Genomic DNA, 18,916 nt, shown 5'->3' with positions numbered 1-18,916 from the left:
ACAGAAAAGTTGGTTGTATGTTTTATTTGATAAAAAAATTATGGATAAAATAACTCAATTGTTAACATACTCGTGTGTGCTGACTTCAAGGGGACCGTGATCCTGCCTGAAATGAGAATAAGCTATTCGCAAAACAAACGGGTTCAGGCACGTCAGATCAGCCGGTCGCAGGTCAAGCTGTTCCACTAAACTCCAAAACGCGTTCACCTCACGGCAGCACATACTCTCCACTGCTGATTCAATTGGGTGGCATAGCCCACACAAACATGGGGACATCGATCTCTCTTTTTCTTTTCTGACAATAAACATCGCTAATGACGTTTGAGGCGTCGATGAGACTAGCGATCGGTGCCTGTGCTGTGCAGTGTGTGCATCTCTACAGCTCTGATTTGGACTGACACCATGTAAGTAAATAATGTATTCAGTCGTTGTCCCTCCTTGCTATTCTACATGACGGCAAGATTTTGAAAAGACTGGCTTGTTCCCTTATATTATCCGGGTTAAGTTTGCACCAGGCTAGCCTAGACCAGCTCTAACGTAGCTACTCACCAGGACACCTGGCCAACCCTCCACTCATTCTCCTCACACCAAGCATTAATAACTCTTTGAGTGCCATGGGTCCTGGCAATTTCCTCCCCTCTCTCACGCCTGACCGGTTAAAAATTGTAGGGCTGTGGTCCATAAAGAATTTGATGGTTTCCCCCATCCTCAGTCGTTCTCCAAATAGCCATAATACAGTAAGAATCTAGCAGAGTATGGGTTGCGAGTTCCTCTTATGACGTCATCACCAGTTACTGAAAAAACACGCTACCTTTGAAGAAACCCCAATAAATGTTATTTTAACGCATTTTAAGACAGAAATAATTAAATATATACATATAGAGCACTTTAATTTACACATTAATTGGCTGTGGTGGTTAACCTGCAACTTACACTTTAAGCTATCGGCCTTTGAGGCATTCCAAGTTCCATGTTTCATCATGCTTATTTTATGTTAACTCTTTTTTCTTTCAATGTTTTAGGAACTACAGGATACACGACTGGTGGGTATACTTTCTTTACCGTTTTTTGGGGGTGGGCTCCGTCCCGGTGGAATTATTCCTCCACCTATTTTTGGGGGTCGGCTGCTCCCCTGCCTTCGTCTTCAGGCAGGAAATGCAGATTCCGTACCCTCGGTTTACGACGGACGGGGCCTATGCCAAAGAACTTTATATCATAAAATATTTGCTTGCTGGGCTGTTAATAAATGTATAATTGTTACGGTATTTTGCCTCCCGAGTCTTTCACGGCTCGGTTCGATACGATACACTGGTGTCACGGTTCGGTACGTTTTTGATACAGCAAAAAGAAAGAAATGCCAGAGAAATTTCCTTGAATTAAAGAAGAACTCCGGTCAATTTTAACATTGAGCTCATTTTTTTGTAAATTTGGAGTGCTGTCAGTACAGAGAACAATGACAAAAATCGGTGTTGCCTACACCGGGTTATCCTCTTTTTAAAATTTGCACCCTGTTGACTTCAATGGGGCAAGTTTTAAACCTGCTTTTAGCCTCTTAACATCCTTGATGTGTCATTACAAGTGCACAGCCAATGTGAGTGATTCCTTCAGAGTGAACACGATGAATCTGACTGCAGTAGATGTGAAAGATATGAATAAAAAGCGCACATACCTGTATTTATTTCCTGTTTTCGGTCAAAGTCCATAGTAGTCGATTGTCGTATAACACGGTGTAGGCAACACCGATTTTTGTCGTTGTTCTTTGTACTGACAGCACTCCAAATTTCCAAAAAAATTAGCTCAATGTTAAAATTGACCGGAGTTCTCCTTTAATTTTTTTTAATTAAAACTAACATCATAAAGTATGATCATTTTTTACTTTGAGCAATGATGGAGTTATACTTGACTCTTCTTAGGAGCATATAAAACAAAAACAGCTCCTTATATAAAAAAATAAAATGTAATATTGTAGTAGTAATAAACAAAGGTTTATTTTATTTCAGATTAACATTTGAGGGCAGCAATTTTATTCATAATGTCGAAATAAAACCGACGCAACGTTACAGAGAAATGTGAATGCTTCTCACTAGATCTCGCGATGTTATTACTTCAGTGGCGAATTCAAATGTTTTCTTTACTGGATCTCTTAGCGCTGTGTAGTAACAATGTCGCTTGATCAAGATAGGCTCGCGCTGCATTGGTCCAAACTGATAAACGGTCCGTGAAGCACAAAATAAGGATAGCGCAGTTTCGTTCCGCTTTCATTACGTTTGCCATTTGATGTTGGGCAATGTCGTGGTCGCGTCAGCGTCTCTTACATTATGAGAGCGCTTGTCGCGCGCCTGTATTTGAAATAACGAAATTTTGGTCGGCAGGAAAAATGGTCCAACGAACCTTTCGGTTTGTAATGCGAACCGAACCGAAAGCCTCGCACAGAACGGTTCAGTACGAATACGTGTATCTTTACACCCCTACTCGGTTTACGAGCTACTGACGGGGCCTACGCCAAATAACTTTATATCATAATATTTGCTTGCTGGACTGTTAATATATACATGTATACTTGTTACAGCATTTTGCCTCCCGAGTCTTTCTGGTAGAATTATCAGTTTCTAGGCCAAAAGAAAATAATTCTCAAACAAGCTGTCTAACATTGTGTTGTTGCTGAAACACTGAATTTATTGCTTTTTCATAGGCCTGTCACTCTCAAATGAAATGACATTTGTCAAAAGCTTTAGAGAAGATATAACTCTTAAACAGACTCCTGCCTAAGGGCCGAGTTCCATTTGACTACCAACAAATAACCTGTTGTGTATCCGTTGAGCCAGTGGTGACAGAATTCACCTCACTGAACTGAAGCAACATGTGGCCGAACCCAGAAGGAATCTAGAGAGGGAATAATCTGTTCAGGGGAGATAGATCTCGTTACAGCTGCTTACATCAGCTTGTGGCAAAATAACAGACAGATGAACTGCTAAACTGCTATCAGCCAGTCATTTCATCTGCTTAAACTCAGTCCCTCCACAATCGATTGCATTTTGCGAGTGCATCACCCACATCTTAAAATACACTTGGATGTATGTCACATTTCAAAAGAAAAATCTGTCACTACTTCCATTACATCGCAAATTTAAAATTCAATTGTAAGGGATTTTTCCAATTTTAGTGAACATAAAGGGCAGCCTTGTACTTGTCACCTTAACAATCCCACTGGCTGTATAACTAAAAACACCTGCCTCACGCTGAATTCCATGACCTGAGGTCAAAGATAAAGAATATCCGGCCGGTATTTCTTAAGGAAGTGATAGATGAAATGATATGTATTGGGTTGCACATGGTCTGTGAGCAGATATGTCAGGGTTGACCTACTATGGCTATCTAGACAGATGCTACAAGAGTTTTCAGCTTGAGAAAGCACCAGTGAAGCCACTTGTCTTATGGTTTCCACCATGCATGAAGCCATGAAATTACATAGCAATGGCTGGTTCAGCGACAGCACCTTGTTTTCCATTTGGTTTCTGATTTATTTTGAGTGATCTTTGGAGACGGAAATTTAATGGAGGCTGTGAGAAAAGAGGCATCTGTGTCTGATCCACCAGTGTGTGTGACTAAAAGGCAGGGCTGGATGTCAATCTGTGAAGTCCTCTGTGGAATTGGATCCAAATCAAGGGGAAAGACTCTGAATGAAGTGTCTCTCCATTTTTAAGAGGAACAATAACAGATGCATTTGATAGGAAATACACATTCTGAGCAGCAGAGTAATTCAAGGGTTCTTGTTCTGTCTTATATTCACTCCATTCTCTCTTTATAGTGTTTCTATTTTTACTTTCACACACCTTCCATCCAAGCTTCAAAGCCTCGATGAACAAAACCAGTGCAACATCATTGTGTCAGTCAGCCCCCTGCTGAAGCCTGCATCTCTGTGACAGCATGCTGTCCTGTCAGAATGCAGGCCACATGCTGTCAACTACAGCCCTCCACTAGTAACACCCATAATTACCCACTGGGTGGCTTGGAGGGAAAAAGGTGCGGAGAAAAGCGCTGAAATGGGTCACCACCATTGGGCCAGAGTGGACAACAGTGGCTGTAATTAAATCTGACAAGTGATTAACGTTGACTCCAAGCACCTATGGTGGGAAATGGGAATGTGTCTTTACAAGTACATTTTTTGTTGTTGTTGCAATTAGTGTTAGTGCTGATCAGTGGAGAAATGGATTGTGGAGCTGTCCAATGCCGTGGTGCTGAAACGCAGTTCCAGCATGTAGAACTCTAAGTGGGCCGTCTCACGCTGTGCTTTTTATCAGCTCAAACTCAGATTCTTGTCTCCCACTAGAAATAAATGGGTTTTTTATGTGATAATTATCCTAGTTCTTTGGACATATTTGCTGATAACAAACCACTTATTTTCAGAATCAATTAAGTTATAAGTATAAAGTTATTGTCTTATAAACAAAAGCTTCTGTTACCTAGAAAAAAGTAGAGTAGATTTTTTTTTATTTTTTTTTTTTACATTTCTTTGTTAAATTGTCGGTAATTATTACTTGTAACATACTGTATTTTTTATTGTAGTTATAATAATAAATATTATGGTATAGTATTTTTGTCTGTCTGTTTCACATTTCCGTATAGGCCTATGTCAAGTTAATAAACACATTTGCTATTAAATCCTGCCCATTGGTGTTAAAAGTTAAAATGAACTAGAAATGTGATTGTTCATGCAGGCAATTTTGGCAAGGCACCTTTTCCAGTCCATACATTGTATTTTTTCTTATAAAAAAATATTTACTGTGAAATATCTCCTTGTTAAAGTAAGTTTGTGAGTTGTTAGGTAATTTAAAATAATTTACTGTAAAATGACATATCTCTTTAGAAAGAATAGGCCCTATGCATTTTACCGTATAGCCTATAGGCTGTTTTACCGTAGCCTATGTGGTAACTTACAGTTAACCAACTTATAGGTTTTCAATGTAGCATGCATTAATTTCCCCTCCCCCTTGTTTTTACAGAATGGTTTGAGGGTTGTAGGCTATTTCAGAAGTTAACCGCCGTGAGAAATAGCTCAGACAGTAATGAGCCGTGGCTGTGGATCAATAACGTGATGCTGCGCCGAGCGAGCGCAAAGCCACGGATATGTGAAAGAATGCGCGAGGGGTGGAGTTCTACTCTTTTACTTTCCACTCCACACAGTACGGACAGAGAGATCTCACCGCTGTCAGAAGAGGCGCGCACTTGCACTCTTCTTTGAGTTTTTCATTTAGCGAACCAAACCCGTTGTGTAGTCATCTTTTTTTCTTGTAACATTGCTGATATCTTATGATAAAGCGCATCACAGGGCATCTGCGCTCTCCAGCGCGCGACCAGCACAGACGCTGATTTTCTGACACTCTGCTGCGGTCCTGCGCGCTCCCGCGTCTCCCTGGAGCTGTGAGATTTTAGGAAGCACTGCAGCACCACGAACTGCTAAACTGTTTGAAGTCGAGAGTGTCCTCTTGTCCCGCGCGCCAATGGAAGGGGACGTTATGGATAAACTGGAGGACATGGCCTCAGTGAGCGAGTTCGACCCAATCACGGGGAATATTCCCGCCACCAAAGTGGAGATCACCGTCTCGTGCAGGTATGAAATAGAATCAATTTACATTCGATCACTCAAGTTGAAATCACTTTATTTTAATGGCGTTTATAGTTCATATGGACCCCATAGTGTCAGGTGATTGACTAGAGAAAAGTTCTTAAAAGGTTTGGTTTTTATTTTTAGTTTCAGCAAATAATCATTTTCTTGTATAGAAAACAAGTCTACTTTGTATTAGTGGTCTTGAGTGGTTGGTTCTTTAGAGAAAAAAGTTCTTGAATTTTCTTATGGTTCTGTTAACTGAGAAAAATTAAGCTTTTGTTCTTTGAATCACCAGTATGTAGATGGTTTTGTAGGGAAGCATAGAAATGCTCTCCTTTTGCATCAGGCCATGAATTTTAACCGCCATGAATTATATATATATAAAATAGTTTTAGAAGTAGCAGTTCACATGCAACAATTATGATACGAGACTTTCTGGCTCTGCAGTATTGATATGAACGTAAATATCTAATACATCCAGTGAGCTGCGTGTATGTACTTGCCCAAAGCATTTAACGTTGCTGTTCAATTGTCTCCATACCGAGATGCCATAAGTTGTCAGATGCTCTGAACATCAAGTCCCCACCAGCATATCATCGTCCCCATATCATCTTCGCTTTCCATCGATAATAAATGTCACATGTTTGTGTATTTAGTTGTATTATAAGAACTGCATGTTAGAGGAAATATATCTTCAGTTATTCTTTGTTGGCTTTCGAAATGTGTATTACTAGTCAAATCATAGCAGTGCTGAAGCAAGCAGTGAATATTCATGAGAAGGAGCATAAAAACCCCACCCAGTGTCCTCATGTCAATGAATACAGCATTCAAAACAGCATAGGGGGGTTTATATGTTGCATGTAACACAATTTCTTAGGGTGAACGATTTTTCTTTTCTTTTCTTATGCTTATAACATCATCTTTACTTTTAGAGCAGAGGTTGGTCTTGATAAGAATGCATCACTGAAATGCTGCTGTTACTGGAAAAACAGGTTCTGAGATGTGGTGAAAAAGAATTTCAGCCAGGACCACAGTTGGCTCATTTCTTAGAGTGATAGGTGGGCTATTGGTTTGGGGTTTTAATCATCTTGAGGTGTAATGGATACGGCTGGTGTACTCTGCATCTGCTATGCCTTTAATAGTCGCTTATAGTCAATTATACACGCTCCAGTCCAATTTAGACAAAATGATTTTACTGAATTTCCCAACTTGACAGTCAAACCATCTATTTAATGAGAGCAATTTCACATTCAAGTAGCTAATAACCATAAACTCGCCAACTTCTCAGCTGCAAGTTAATATTGCATGCTGTCTGCAATGAGAATACTGATTATGGGTGTAATTTGGTCTGATTGTTAGATGAATAAATTTCTCTGTTAAGACCAAGACTTCATCACATTAGCTAAATGTGATCTTAACTGTTTTTAATGAACCAGATTTTAGATTTGAAATTAATTTTCAGCTTTTACATCCACTAAATGATTATAGCAATATACAAGCAATACATACTGTACTGTGCATTACACAAAAAATCTGACTTCAGTGATAAATTGCATTTTAATTTGAACTCGACATGTATTTGACAAGGGCCTTAAGTGTCATGCACATGGATGTAAGAAAATATTATTGATTTTTTTCCCCCTACCTATCTCTTCATTCTTTCTTTATACTACTTGTAAAAAAAAAAAAAATGAATACTAATGCATGCATATAAGGGGATTTCTTTCATATATCCAATCCTTATGGGTGCAAATAAGATTCTAATGAATAAAAAATACTAAAGATTAAACTTAAAGTAGGAATTTCAATTTGTACAGTATGATCTCATTTGATTCTAAGATAATTTTTTAGAGGATTCTTGTCTGATCTCATCAGGATTGGCTCCCATTTCTAATTATGAAATTCCATTAGCATTCCCTTTATATGATTTTTCTACCCTTCTTGCTTCTACACCCCCACATAACTGCAATAATTCAAACACAGATAAAAAAGAACATTAGTGTTATCAAATATGCGATCAAGTTATTGATTTGTACATTATTGTTATTATTTTAATTGAATTAGATTTTTGCCACATCCTTGCTTCTGAGATTGAATCAATGAATAACAAAATCTATTGGCCCTGAACCATTATGGCCCTCTCTGTCAGTGCAGAATTCTCTCCAGGTTTGTGATGAGACTCTGCGAGGCGGTGGTGGAAATCATCGCCTGCGTTTGTTCTCTGTAATTGATTTAGTTTGGGCTGATTATCAGGGGATTGTGGCAGACATGGTATTGAATCACTTCACTTCCCCCTCCAGATTCCCTCATAACCTGCCGATGTTATTGGAGTGCAGAAAGTTTGGCCTGACAAACCCGAAACTCTGTGATTACCCTTATCACAAACAAAAGCTGTCCTGTGGCTGTGAGATATGCAATTGATCCAGTTGTCTGGCACTAATTGGGTTTTGGGTTCCGATTGTTTTGTGTTTTAGTAGTCTAGAGGCAAGAAAAGTATTTGGAGTATATACTTATAAAGTATATACTTAGGTCTTTCTTGAGCATTTTAACTACTTAAATTCAAGAATCAAAGAACAGTTTCCACTAAGCAGCACAACTGTTTCAACATTGATAATAATAAGAAATGTTACCTATTATTATTATTATTTGCACCAAATCAACATATTAGAATGATTTCTGAAGGATCATGTGACACTGAAGAGTAATGGATGCGGAAATTTTAGCTTTGCCTTTACAGTAATAAATTACATTTTAAAGTATATTCAAAAGGAAAACATTTATGTTAAATTGTAATACTATTTTATTATTTACTCTTTTTAATCAAATAAATGCAGCCTTGGTGAGGCTTTTAGATCCAATAAAACCTAACATTTAGGTTAACTTAACATAATTCTGAACATTGAATTTTGAATTTAAGTCTTGCTGCAGGGAAATGCATGTCCTTGCTAAAAATCCTGTGTCCCTGTTGTTACTATCCTTCATGAGTTGCTCTCTGTAAAAGTGGAGGAATAAAGTTGCAGTTGTTGGCAAGCTTCAGTTTCACTGCAGATCTACGTCCTCCTCTTAGTTGACCTTGCAGGTGAGGAACCAGATCATGGAATGCATCTACATTCACTCTGCACTGCTCTACTGCTAGACTCTCCACTGCTGAGAAGGGCTCTGTCTGGTGGGTATTTGCAAGCCTGGAGATGATTTACAGTTGGGGTTCAGCTCCCTTCTCAGCGTGTGACTTGATTCCAAATGGAGTCGTGGTGTATTGTAAGCCGTTATTGTTTTTTTGCTATCCGTTCAGCTCCAGTGCCTTTTATTGCTGGATTATATATGCTAGAATAGCAGAGTACCTTTTGCCCCAGATCTGTGAATATTAGAGCAGACATTCACGTCTTCCTATGTATCCTGCTTCCAACATGTCTTCCTTCATAGATGGAAATACTCTGCCACCGAAATGAAAAACAATCAGGTTTGATTTTACAGATGCTATACTTGAACCTGAACTGGTGAAGAAGCAAGTAAATCCAAAGTGAGACTGAGAGAAAGAGAAATGTAGAAAGATGATGGGTGAATTAATTGACTGGATGGATGGATGGATGGATGGATGACAAGTATATCAGAATACTAAGGCTTATACATGATGGCATGTCAGTCTCTCAGAGTCTGAGCCTTTCATGGTGGAAACTGAAACGGGGGTCAAACAGGGATGCATCATCGCACCCACCCTGTTTTCCATCTTCACTGCTGCCATACTCCATCTCATTGGTGAAGAGCTGCCACAGGGTTTCTAATCATGTACAGAACTGATGGCAGACTCTGAGCAAAGAGTAAAGTCAACTACACCACCATCACAGAGCTTCACTATGTGGACGATAATGTCATCGCATCGCACTCCGCAGAAGACCTCCAGGGCATCCTGAATGTCTTTACCAAGGTGTACAGAGCCCTGGGCCTAACCTTAAACATCAAGAAGACCCAGGTCCTCTATCCTATATCCCTTGAAAATGTGGACCACTTCCCTTACCTCGGCAGCCTTCTTTCCTCAAAAGCTGACATCGACTTGAGGTCAACCATCGCCTGAGTTGTGCCAGTGGAGACTACACAAGACTCAGGAAAAGAGTCTTCAAAGTCAGAGACTTAAGTTAACAGCCTAAACTAAAATCCTGGTCTACAGAGCTGTTGTCCTCCCCACCCTGCTGTATGGAGCCAAGTCATGGACCACAGCAGCTACCTGAGAGCCCTGGAACAAAATCACCAAAGATCCTTACGAAAGATCCTGAGGATCAGCTGGGAGGACAAATGGCAGAACACCAGCATCTTGAAGGAAGCCAACATGACCAGCATCACCACTATAATAATGCAGTACCAACTTCGATGGACAGGCCATGTCATCTGCATGTCCAATACACATATCCCCAAGCAGATCCTGTACTCCCAGCTGAAGGAAGGTCATCGAGCCCTGCACCTGCACTGGTGGGCAAAAGAAACGTTACAAGGAAAAGATCAAGGTCACATCACATCAAGCAACTGAGAACACATTGCACTGGACAGGAGCTCCGGGAAGAAATCTGTCCAGAAAGGTGCTGCACATCATGAAATAGAACTCCGCTGTGCCGCAGAGACAAATTTCACGAGGTGAAAGACAAAAAGGCTCAACCATCAGTAATTGGCCTCTACAGCCATCTGAAGACCCACACAAGTAGACAACCCTATAGAGAGGACAGTCATATTTGCCTTGAGTGACCACCGATGATGATGATGGGGCGAAAGGATAGATGGTGAGGTCTTTGGCTTGTGATAAAGAAGCAGAATCAATGGCAAAAGATGTGAGAGGCTGAATGAAGCTCAGATATTTACAGTCATTATGTATTCATACTGTAATCTACTGCAGAAGTGATTGTGTGTGTCCTAGTTTATGTATTGTTTTCATCCAATCTCTATTCACATTTCTTTGTCCGGTTTTTGTAGTGTTTTTTTCGTCTGTACGGTTGATTGGCATAATTGACATCTTGAAGAACCAACCGATATTACACTGAAGCAGTAATTTTGAACCTTAAGGAATAAACAAGCCCTGCGATATGTCCAGTATGTGATTAAAATAAAATCATGGGTTGGTAGATAACAGTGTTTAGGAGGAGGGACTGAGTGTCTGACCTCTGCATGTCGCAGAGGGAAGCACTTAATATGGTGAAAAGTCTAACAGATGGTTGAGGGGAAAAAACAGCTGCTGAACGGATGGATGAGCTGGATGAGAGCTTGGCCAGTTGTTAATTGAGTTGGCTGATTTAGTATGCGTATAAATGTGTTAGTCGGAGAGCGACTGAGGGTATGCCTACGTTTTGACAGAGGATGGTGTTGAATCAAAGAGCTCAAAACGGCTGTCTCACAAACCCAGAATTCTCTTGTGTGGTGTTTGGAATGATTGTGTGATATGACAAAGATACTAGGAATGACAAAAGGCTTGTCTACATGTGCTATTCATCTCTGATCTTGGTTACACTTTATTCTGATGGTCCACTGTCTATTCTACCAACCATAAGTAACTTTGCAACTACATGTCAACTAACTCTCAGTAGAGTATTAGTAGACTGTAGACTGTTAGATTAGGTTGACAGACATATACGTAGTTGCAAAGATACCTATAGTCAGCAGAATGTTTTTTTGGGGACCATCAAAATAAAGCATTGCAGATATTAAGTAGACAGTCTTATAATACTCTATATTGAGATGTGCTAAATATCAGCATTGATATTTTCACATCACTACTAGTAGTTTTTTTTTATCACCGGATTGGGGGAGTTTTGATTGTTGCAGACAATTTTTTATTTACTTCTTGTTTTCTTTAATTAAAATATAATTGCTTACTCCAAAACTACTACATTTAAATGACTTTTCATTTTTGTTGACATCTTCATGAATGCACTGATAAATGGACCACCAGCAAACACTGTTTAGCGTAGCAAGTAGAGCTGGCGTGGAGGTTAGTTTTTGGCTTTGGGCATCACTTATTTTAATAATAAAAAAAAAAAAAAAAAAAGGTTTTCAGTCAATATTATCTGATAACAATTCCTCTGCTAATTGTAATCTGCATTTCTCTAACCTTTTGTGAAAAATATATTTAAAAATCGTCATACATAACACATGGATGCTTTTTATGATTTTATTAATAAATCAGGCCATGCCCCTGTGTGACGACAAAACAATAATTTGCGTATCTGACTCAGAGTATTTCATTTGTTATGTTGGTTGTGATGTTAAATAAAGCTTGCGACATGTCAGCGCTCGTATCCTCTCATGCAGTTACAGATGCAGCGTGTTGACTGAACCACTTCGACTTCTGCTGCACGAGATGAGGGGACATTTTAATTATTTTCTGGGTCATGAAAGAGTCTGCGTTTGTGATACATTTCCTTCTTCCTTTCCTGCAAAACGCTCGCTCTGTCTGGATGTGTTTAAATCTGCACTAAGGATCCTGTCACATTTCACACATGCGCACTTCAATAAGCCGACATAAAGCAGGTTATTGCGTTTACATACAGCACGAAATCGGAGTAATAAGAGGCAAAAAAAGGTTTATGTTTAAGCCGTTTATGACCATACTCTGATAAAAGTATAACCGGTTTACATGACCACGTGTGTTGTTGGCTTATTACGCATAATCGGATGTTTTTAAATAAACACTGACAAAAAAATACAAGTTTAAGGGCTGGACGATATGATGATATATAAGTCAACATTAGAAGTGGATCAAAAACTTTCATCGAAGTTATACATGAATTTTGAACAATACCCGTTCTTGTCTTAAAGGACAACTTTGAACTTTTTTGATCCACTTCAAATGTTGACTATGCTGTAGCAAACTGCATTGTCTGATTAATAGAAATGGCCTACCATACACAGCTGATGCACATGAGAATAATGACAAAAGCTGTAAATTTTCTACATGTCAGGTGAAATTTATCAAAAATGTATCCAAATCTAATAATATTCACCATTTAAATAATGTTGAGTACTACTGTATATAACATTGATATGAGTGTTCACTCGGATTTAGACTTACCTATTGTATTTATATAGGGTTTCACAGGCAAATTCGCTTTATGTATTTCTCCAATGTCGAAATGCACATGTCAGGAAAGACGATTCCTGGCTGCATTTAAATATCCATGGATATCTAGAACACTAGGAACACTACATCGAGTCCAACCTTTAGTTTAAACTGATAATCGTTTGTTTTACTCGCATTTTCGCAGTTTCCCTTAAAGCTACACTGTGTAATTTTCAACGCATTCTCATCCTAGGGCATCATATACTGACGCTTTTGACATTTCGTCTACATCGAACGCACATGGCACCCTTTAGCGTCAATATGAGACGCACAGAGCTTTGTTTGGTTATGGGTAGGTTTAGGTCTGGGGTAGGGTTAGGGTTAGACCGCTAGGAGGCGCCTTCTGGCCCATATCTATCTGCGTCTCATATTGACGCTAAAGGGTGCCATGTGCGTTCGATGTAGACGAAATGTCAAAAGCGTCAGTATATGACGCCTTGGGATGAGAACGGGCTTTTTTAAGTTGATTCTTAGCAAAAAACACGTTGTTCTTTCAAAATGATATGTGCTCATTAATGTGTAATTACTTCTACCAACTAATCAAGTATTCTCGTAAGCGTAGAATCTGCCATTTAGAATACATACGAGCGAGCCACTCGAATGGCGGCAGCCATGTTGCGCCTCCATCTTGAAAAGAGGCACTTGTTTTTTTCGGCACCGTGACGAATGCGAGGGGTAGATTACTCGCGACTGCCGGCATATTTGAAATAATACGGCCACCGTAGGAGTTAAAACGCCCCCTCGGAATGGGAGGGGCTAGAAAGTAATATTCAGTTGGTAGTCATAAACAATTTCACCGCCTGATGGGAGAAAATCCTTCACGCAGCAGGCTCTTTTGCCACTCAGTCCGGCTGAGGGGGGCGTGTCCCGGCGGGAAAGTGACGTCAATGCATTCCCTCTATTGTGAAATGTATTGCTAATGTATTATTACCACTCCAATTACTTAATCACATATTACCATCACTTTAGCCATTTAAATGACCTTTAATGAATTAAATGAAAGCACTTTTCCTTTTTATTGTGCTATATGACACTTCATTAATATCTGATCCGCTGAACTCAAGTTGTATTGTTTTTACTGTCCTCTGCAATCAAATAAACAACATGTTTATCCTATAAAGAGGTAATTCAACTTAAATGAGCGCCATAGATCAGGATGTGCTGTGTAACGGTGATTAAGTGTTGCATTTACAAGCTTGAGCGAGAGACATGCAAAACGAGACCATTGGCCCTGTGGTTTCTAACGTCACCTGAGGTTTTTGTGTAGATTTATGCCTGGTTTATGAACAGCACTTGCCAGGATTTAATTACCGTGTTTCATTGACGAGCTGGAAAAATGCTGACACTCCTGTTCTTCTGTAATTACTTCTCAAGTAGAAGACAGAGGGATTGTAGATCATATTACATTTAATGAAACACTATAACAGGAATTCCTAGGTCTTAGAAGTGGCACAGGACCTGTGAGAGACATTATCAGAACGCACTTGATTGCCAGTACCCTATGTGCTGTTAGGTGGCAGTTAGATGGAGCCCTAGGATGTTAACCTTTTGTTTTGACTCATGGGATAAGTTTCGCCTAGTGTTGTTTGTACTCAGACCTGCTCTGGGTATTGTTCAGAGTTCATCAAATAGCCATGATGATAAGCACTCTCCATTGACCGGAGAGTCTGTCATGGTGGTAATACCCCTGCCAGGATGGCCAGACTACAAGAGTTTTCATTCCAGACGAGCGACATGATCCTTTCCTCTCCTCCACCTCAAGGAATATGGCTTTTGGCTGAGATGTACTCTGAAATTTCTCTTTGCCCCCCTTAACCAGATAGCGACTTGAATTACTTTTTCCTGCTTCTTTGAACCAATGAGGATTCATTGGCTGAAGAGTTTAGAATCTATTTTGATCCCCTCTGGCTGAAATAGCTTCTCCCGCATGAGGGTGCCAATTACAGTGCCACTGGTTCTGGGAGAGCGGGGGTGAGATGGAGATTGGATCACAAGCCCAATAGTGTCAGAACACTTCCTTGGCAAAGAGAAAGAACTGATCTGTGCTAATATCACCTTTCAAAGTGAGATGTATTACAGCACACAGATCAGTCAAAACATCAACATAGAACACTACACTACAATTATAAGTCTGTACGGCCAGAACATTTTGTTTTATTTAATTTAATTGTTTTATTTATTTATTTTATTTATTTTTGCCGTCCTTTCCTGGCGATTCCCTTTGTTGGCGGATTAATGGAAACGGAGTCTCTCTCGTGGCTGAAGTTTGAAGTTTGAGGCTGGGGAAGTCTATAGAGACGTTGACTGAAGCTTTCAGCTAAAATTAAACTTAGAAAACGAGACTCAATGGGAAAGAAAATAAACTAAGTAAAAGTAGGAAAAGCAAGTGATACGAGAGTAGTCAGATGGCTTGCATGAAGCTATTAGGTCTTAAACCATTTTCAGGTCTGATCTTGATCGGATCTCTGTCTCGTCATTTCGTCTTAAACTCAGAGGTCTGTCCAACCCTTTGGAGGAGTTCTGACCAATAAGACATTGTCTTTAGTTCGGGGTGTGACTATTTCTCCTCACCTCACATAAACTACTTGTTATCTGATTAGTCACATGGTCTCTTAACTCTCCCACTCAAGTAGAGTACAATTTAGACATGATACCTATAATAAGAGTACAATACATTTAGATTTGATTCATACAATAATTAAAGAAATGAGAAAACATTCATGCTGATATCAAACAAGACTCACCCCCAATACACCATTCAAAAGTTTGTGATCATAATAGCCACATATAGGTTATGCAGTTGAACAATGTTTGATTATAAGTCCCTCTAGCATTGTTTTGGAATGATCTGATGCATTTTGATGTGTAAAGGCAGTCTGTGGATTTTGGTCCTGCATTTAAGGGAAAGGCCAGAGGTCTTTGAGAAGGTCTGCTTAAAGTCCCTGTCTTGGAAATCAAACCAGCTTTGGTTTAAACTCATGGGAGACTCCTTGGGAGACTCAAGATGTGCTGTCTCAGAAACCTGTCTAGTTAAACATGACTTCTTAAGTGTTCTTTCTCTAGTTGGGATTATATCTTACAAGCGTTCTTTGTCTTATATGTTGAAAAATAAGTTAGTTTCAAAATGTCCCAATTAGTCCCAAATGGCAGATCATCTGATTTAGGGTCATGAGTGTTGATTTGGAACTCGGTTCTTTTTTCAGTTTGGAGACAAATAGTATTTTTTTTTCCTAATTAGCTCTCAGTTCCTACAGCACATTAATTGGTAAATTAAATTAAATTAAATTCCATTGTTGCGTTTATTTTTGAGACAACTCGGTTTGTCTTTTTTTCCCTCTTCTTCTGTGGAACACAAGATATTTTAAAGATCATCTTTTGCATTCCACAGAAGACATTGTACCTTTAAGACTGATATTAGTCTCTTTAGTAGCTTCACTAACATTTCTATGTGAACCTCAGAAAAAAAATGACATGACAAGCAAGGCAGTGATGAATGATTTATGTGTAAATCTATAATTAATGTCTTGTCTTTTATGGCTAAATTGAATCCTTTCTTACAAACCTCAGACATTTAAACTACTGTTCTAAGATTACTCTTAGAATGCAGTCCTGCCTCAAAGCCTAAAGGAGTTAATTTGAATTTATAGTCTGTGTTTGAACATCACAGATCTGTCAAAGCTTCTATATGTTCAGACAGTTAAGCCCATTTCAGCAGACTATAATGGCTTTCCAGAAGTGTTTTAACGGTAGCCCTTTTCTCCCTTAGTAGTGCAGATTTTCGGCCGATACCGATAATCGATAATTCTTTATATTTGAAAGCCAATAACCGATATATTGGCGGATAAATCTAAATCCAAATTCATGTCCCAAGCACACAATTATAATATTCTCATTATAATTTTATGTAGCCTACATGACAGACTTGTGCTGCACATGTTGCACTTAACCGTATTTCCCTTTTTTGAAGTGATTCCAATCATATTTCAAGCAATTCAGAACCATCATGGCGAACAGTGCTCATCTGAAACATCTCAGTTGAAGGAAATAATCCATTAATTATTGGCTTTAATATATCGGCCAAATCTTTTTATCAGGCCGATAACGCTAACATTAAAAATTAACATATATCGGCCGATACCGATATGGTGGCCGATATATCGCGCATCCCTATATTTTAATGCGGACCTCTTTAAAATACAGCGAGAACAGAAAAATTACTTTAAGTTCAATTATTTGTTTTTTATGTGAGGATTTTTTCCTTGTTTTTATAAAACACTACTTGGGTAGAGTTAAATGATTGGTTTTCGCATTAATTAAAGGCTCTATTTTCCACTGGTGAAGGATTGAGGGACTCATTTAAATGGTTTTCATTTGCAGGAGAAGTGACAGTGTTTTTCTCCTGTCTTTGTCTGTTAGAGGTTTGATATGACAGCATACATTAACAACCTGTAGCTGACAGTCATCTGTATTAGAGAACAATTTCATTTTCAAACAGCCATTATATAGTCCAGAGCCACATTTACAATTTAATCAAAAACCAGTTTCTCTGACAGTGATATTGTGACAGAAATTAGATTTCAAGCCTGTTGAATCAAACGATTGTTTTTGTTGAGCCCCTCTCAATTTCTATGTGTATAATCATGCAACTATTATAGTGACTTCAGACTCTCAGAGAGTCTATTGAACCTGTGTGCCAGAATCACTCTCTGATTCAATCAGCTCTGATTCAAAGATCGATTTTATGAGAATTAGATCAGATGCCAAGAGCTGAATGGGATGCAGAATTGTTACATTCTGCAAAAGATTCAGTTTTTGAGCATATTTTTCATTTATTTTTGTATGTGTTTTATGAAGCGTTGAGAATAGAGATCCTTCCATTTTGTGTTTGTGCTCTGCTAATGTTCCTGGAGCCAAATGTAGAATTTTTGACTGGAAAACAATGTGCATGCATTAAAAAAAAGCGAGATGCCTTCTTTATTTCATATCATGATGGAAGCGTAATTTGCTTCAAAACACAGTGACATTGACAAAATTTAATTTTGAATGGCTGCTTATGGAACAGAATGTATGGATTCGGAAATAACATGTAAATGAGAGCTCCATCTGGTTTATTTGTGAGGCCTTTTATTCATTGTATGGCTGAACTTTTTGACCGAAGTGACCGAGGGTTTATCAGGCCTTAATTTTACTTTTTTTCTCTCCTGTTTCCCCAGAAACCTGTTAGATCGAGACACGTTCTCCAAGTCTGATCCTTGTAAGTATTTCTATTTTTGCCATGGCTGAAGTACTTGTTTTTTTAACCTAAAATCTCTTTAAAATCTCTTTTTTTTGCCACACATATACAATCTCGCTCCCCAGGCTTCGTACCTCACTGAAATGTTTTCAGGTTCTCAGGTTCTCTTCAGGTTCCACACACCTCTCTGACTTTCTTACGCTCTCTACACTTTGCAATTTGTCTACTCTGCTATTTCTCCAAGTTGCCTAAAACACATGCATAGAATTTGCATCACAATGTGACAGCTTTTCTTCACTATCAAGAAAAATGCAGAAGTGCTTAATATATGCAGAGCATGAACTCAGCCCCCTGAATACAAATGCTGCATGAGTCATGGGGACTTGTGTACAGTAAATCTCTCGCTGAAGACATGAGATTATGAAATAGAGAGCAATAGGTCAAATAGTCTGGCCTCCTTTGTAATTCTAATCCTTGCAAAAAAAGAGTTGCTTTTTCATCAATGAAACTTGATGTTAAACATTAATAAATTATTAGAATTCTCAGTTTCATTTAACCTTCATGTTCCACAGTACTGTGTGTGTGTGTAAAATAATAATTTTCAAATTTACCTTGTTTATTTGTCCTTCAAACTTTCTTTTTAATATGTCCTTGACCCCTTAAAAACCCAGTAGTTAGATGTTGACCTTTTAACCTTCTGTTGAATCATATGAGAACCCAAATTCAAATAATGTTTTTCATTTTTTCATGGAACTTAAGGGTTAAATATTAACTTAATATTTAGATACTTAATATATCTTAATATTTTTCTCCTAAAATTCTTAATCAGAAATGAATAATAGACCCACCAAATTACATTGTACAGAGTATCAATTTCAAAATAATTGTATAAAATAATTTAAAAACATTCCATTTATTGGAAGAATGTAAATGATAAGGTCTATTTCTCAGGAGAAAAATGTAAGCAGGAAACTCC

The 18,916-nt window shown here is 38.6% G+C and overlaps 1 protein-coding gene across 2 annotated transcripts in view; it reads left to right on the top strand.

Moving 5' to 3' along the window:
* The first annotated feature begins 5,192 nt into the window (after positions 1-5,192).
* Positions 5,193-18,916, top strand: part of cpne5a (copine Va) — a 78,618-nt gene continuing 64,894 nt past the window's right edge. For both annotated transcript variants that reach the window (XM_084138853.1, XM_084138852.1), the window contains exons 1-2: positions 5,193-5,611; positions 17,921-17,961. In XM_084138853.1, the coding sequence (XP_083994979.1) occupies positions 5,502-5,611; positions 17,921-17,961 (151 nt within the window). In that variant the 5' untranslated portion in view covers positions 5,193-5,501. The remainder of the gene's footprint in view (positions 5,612-17,920; positions 17,962-18,916) is intronic.

The sequence above is a fragment of the Abramis brama genome (genome assembly GCF_963993115.1).
Source record: "Abramis brama genome assembly, chromosome: 16".
In the NCBI taxonomy this organism is placed as follows: Eukaryota; Metazoa; Chordata; class Actinopteri; order Cypriniformes; family Leuciscidae; genus Abramis; species Abramis brama.
The sequence above is the reverse complement of the archived record's forward strand: the minus strand, read 5'-3'. Positions and strand labels throughout refer to the sequence as shown.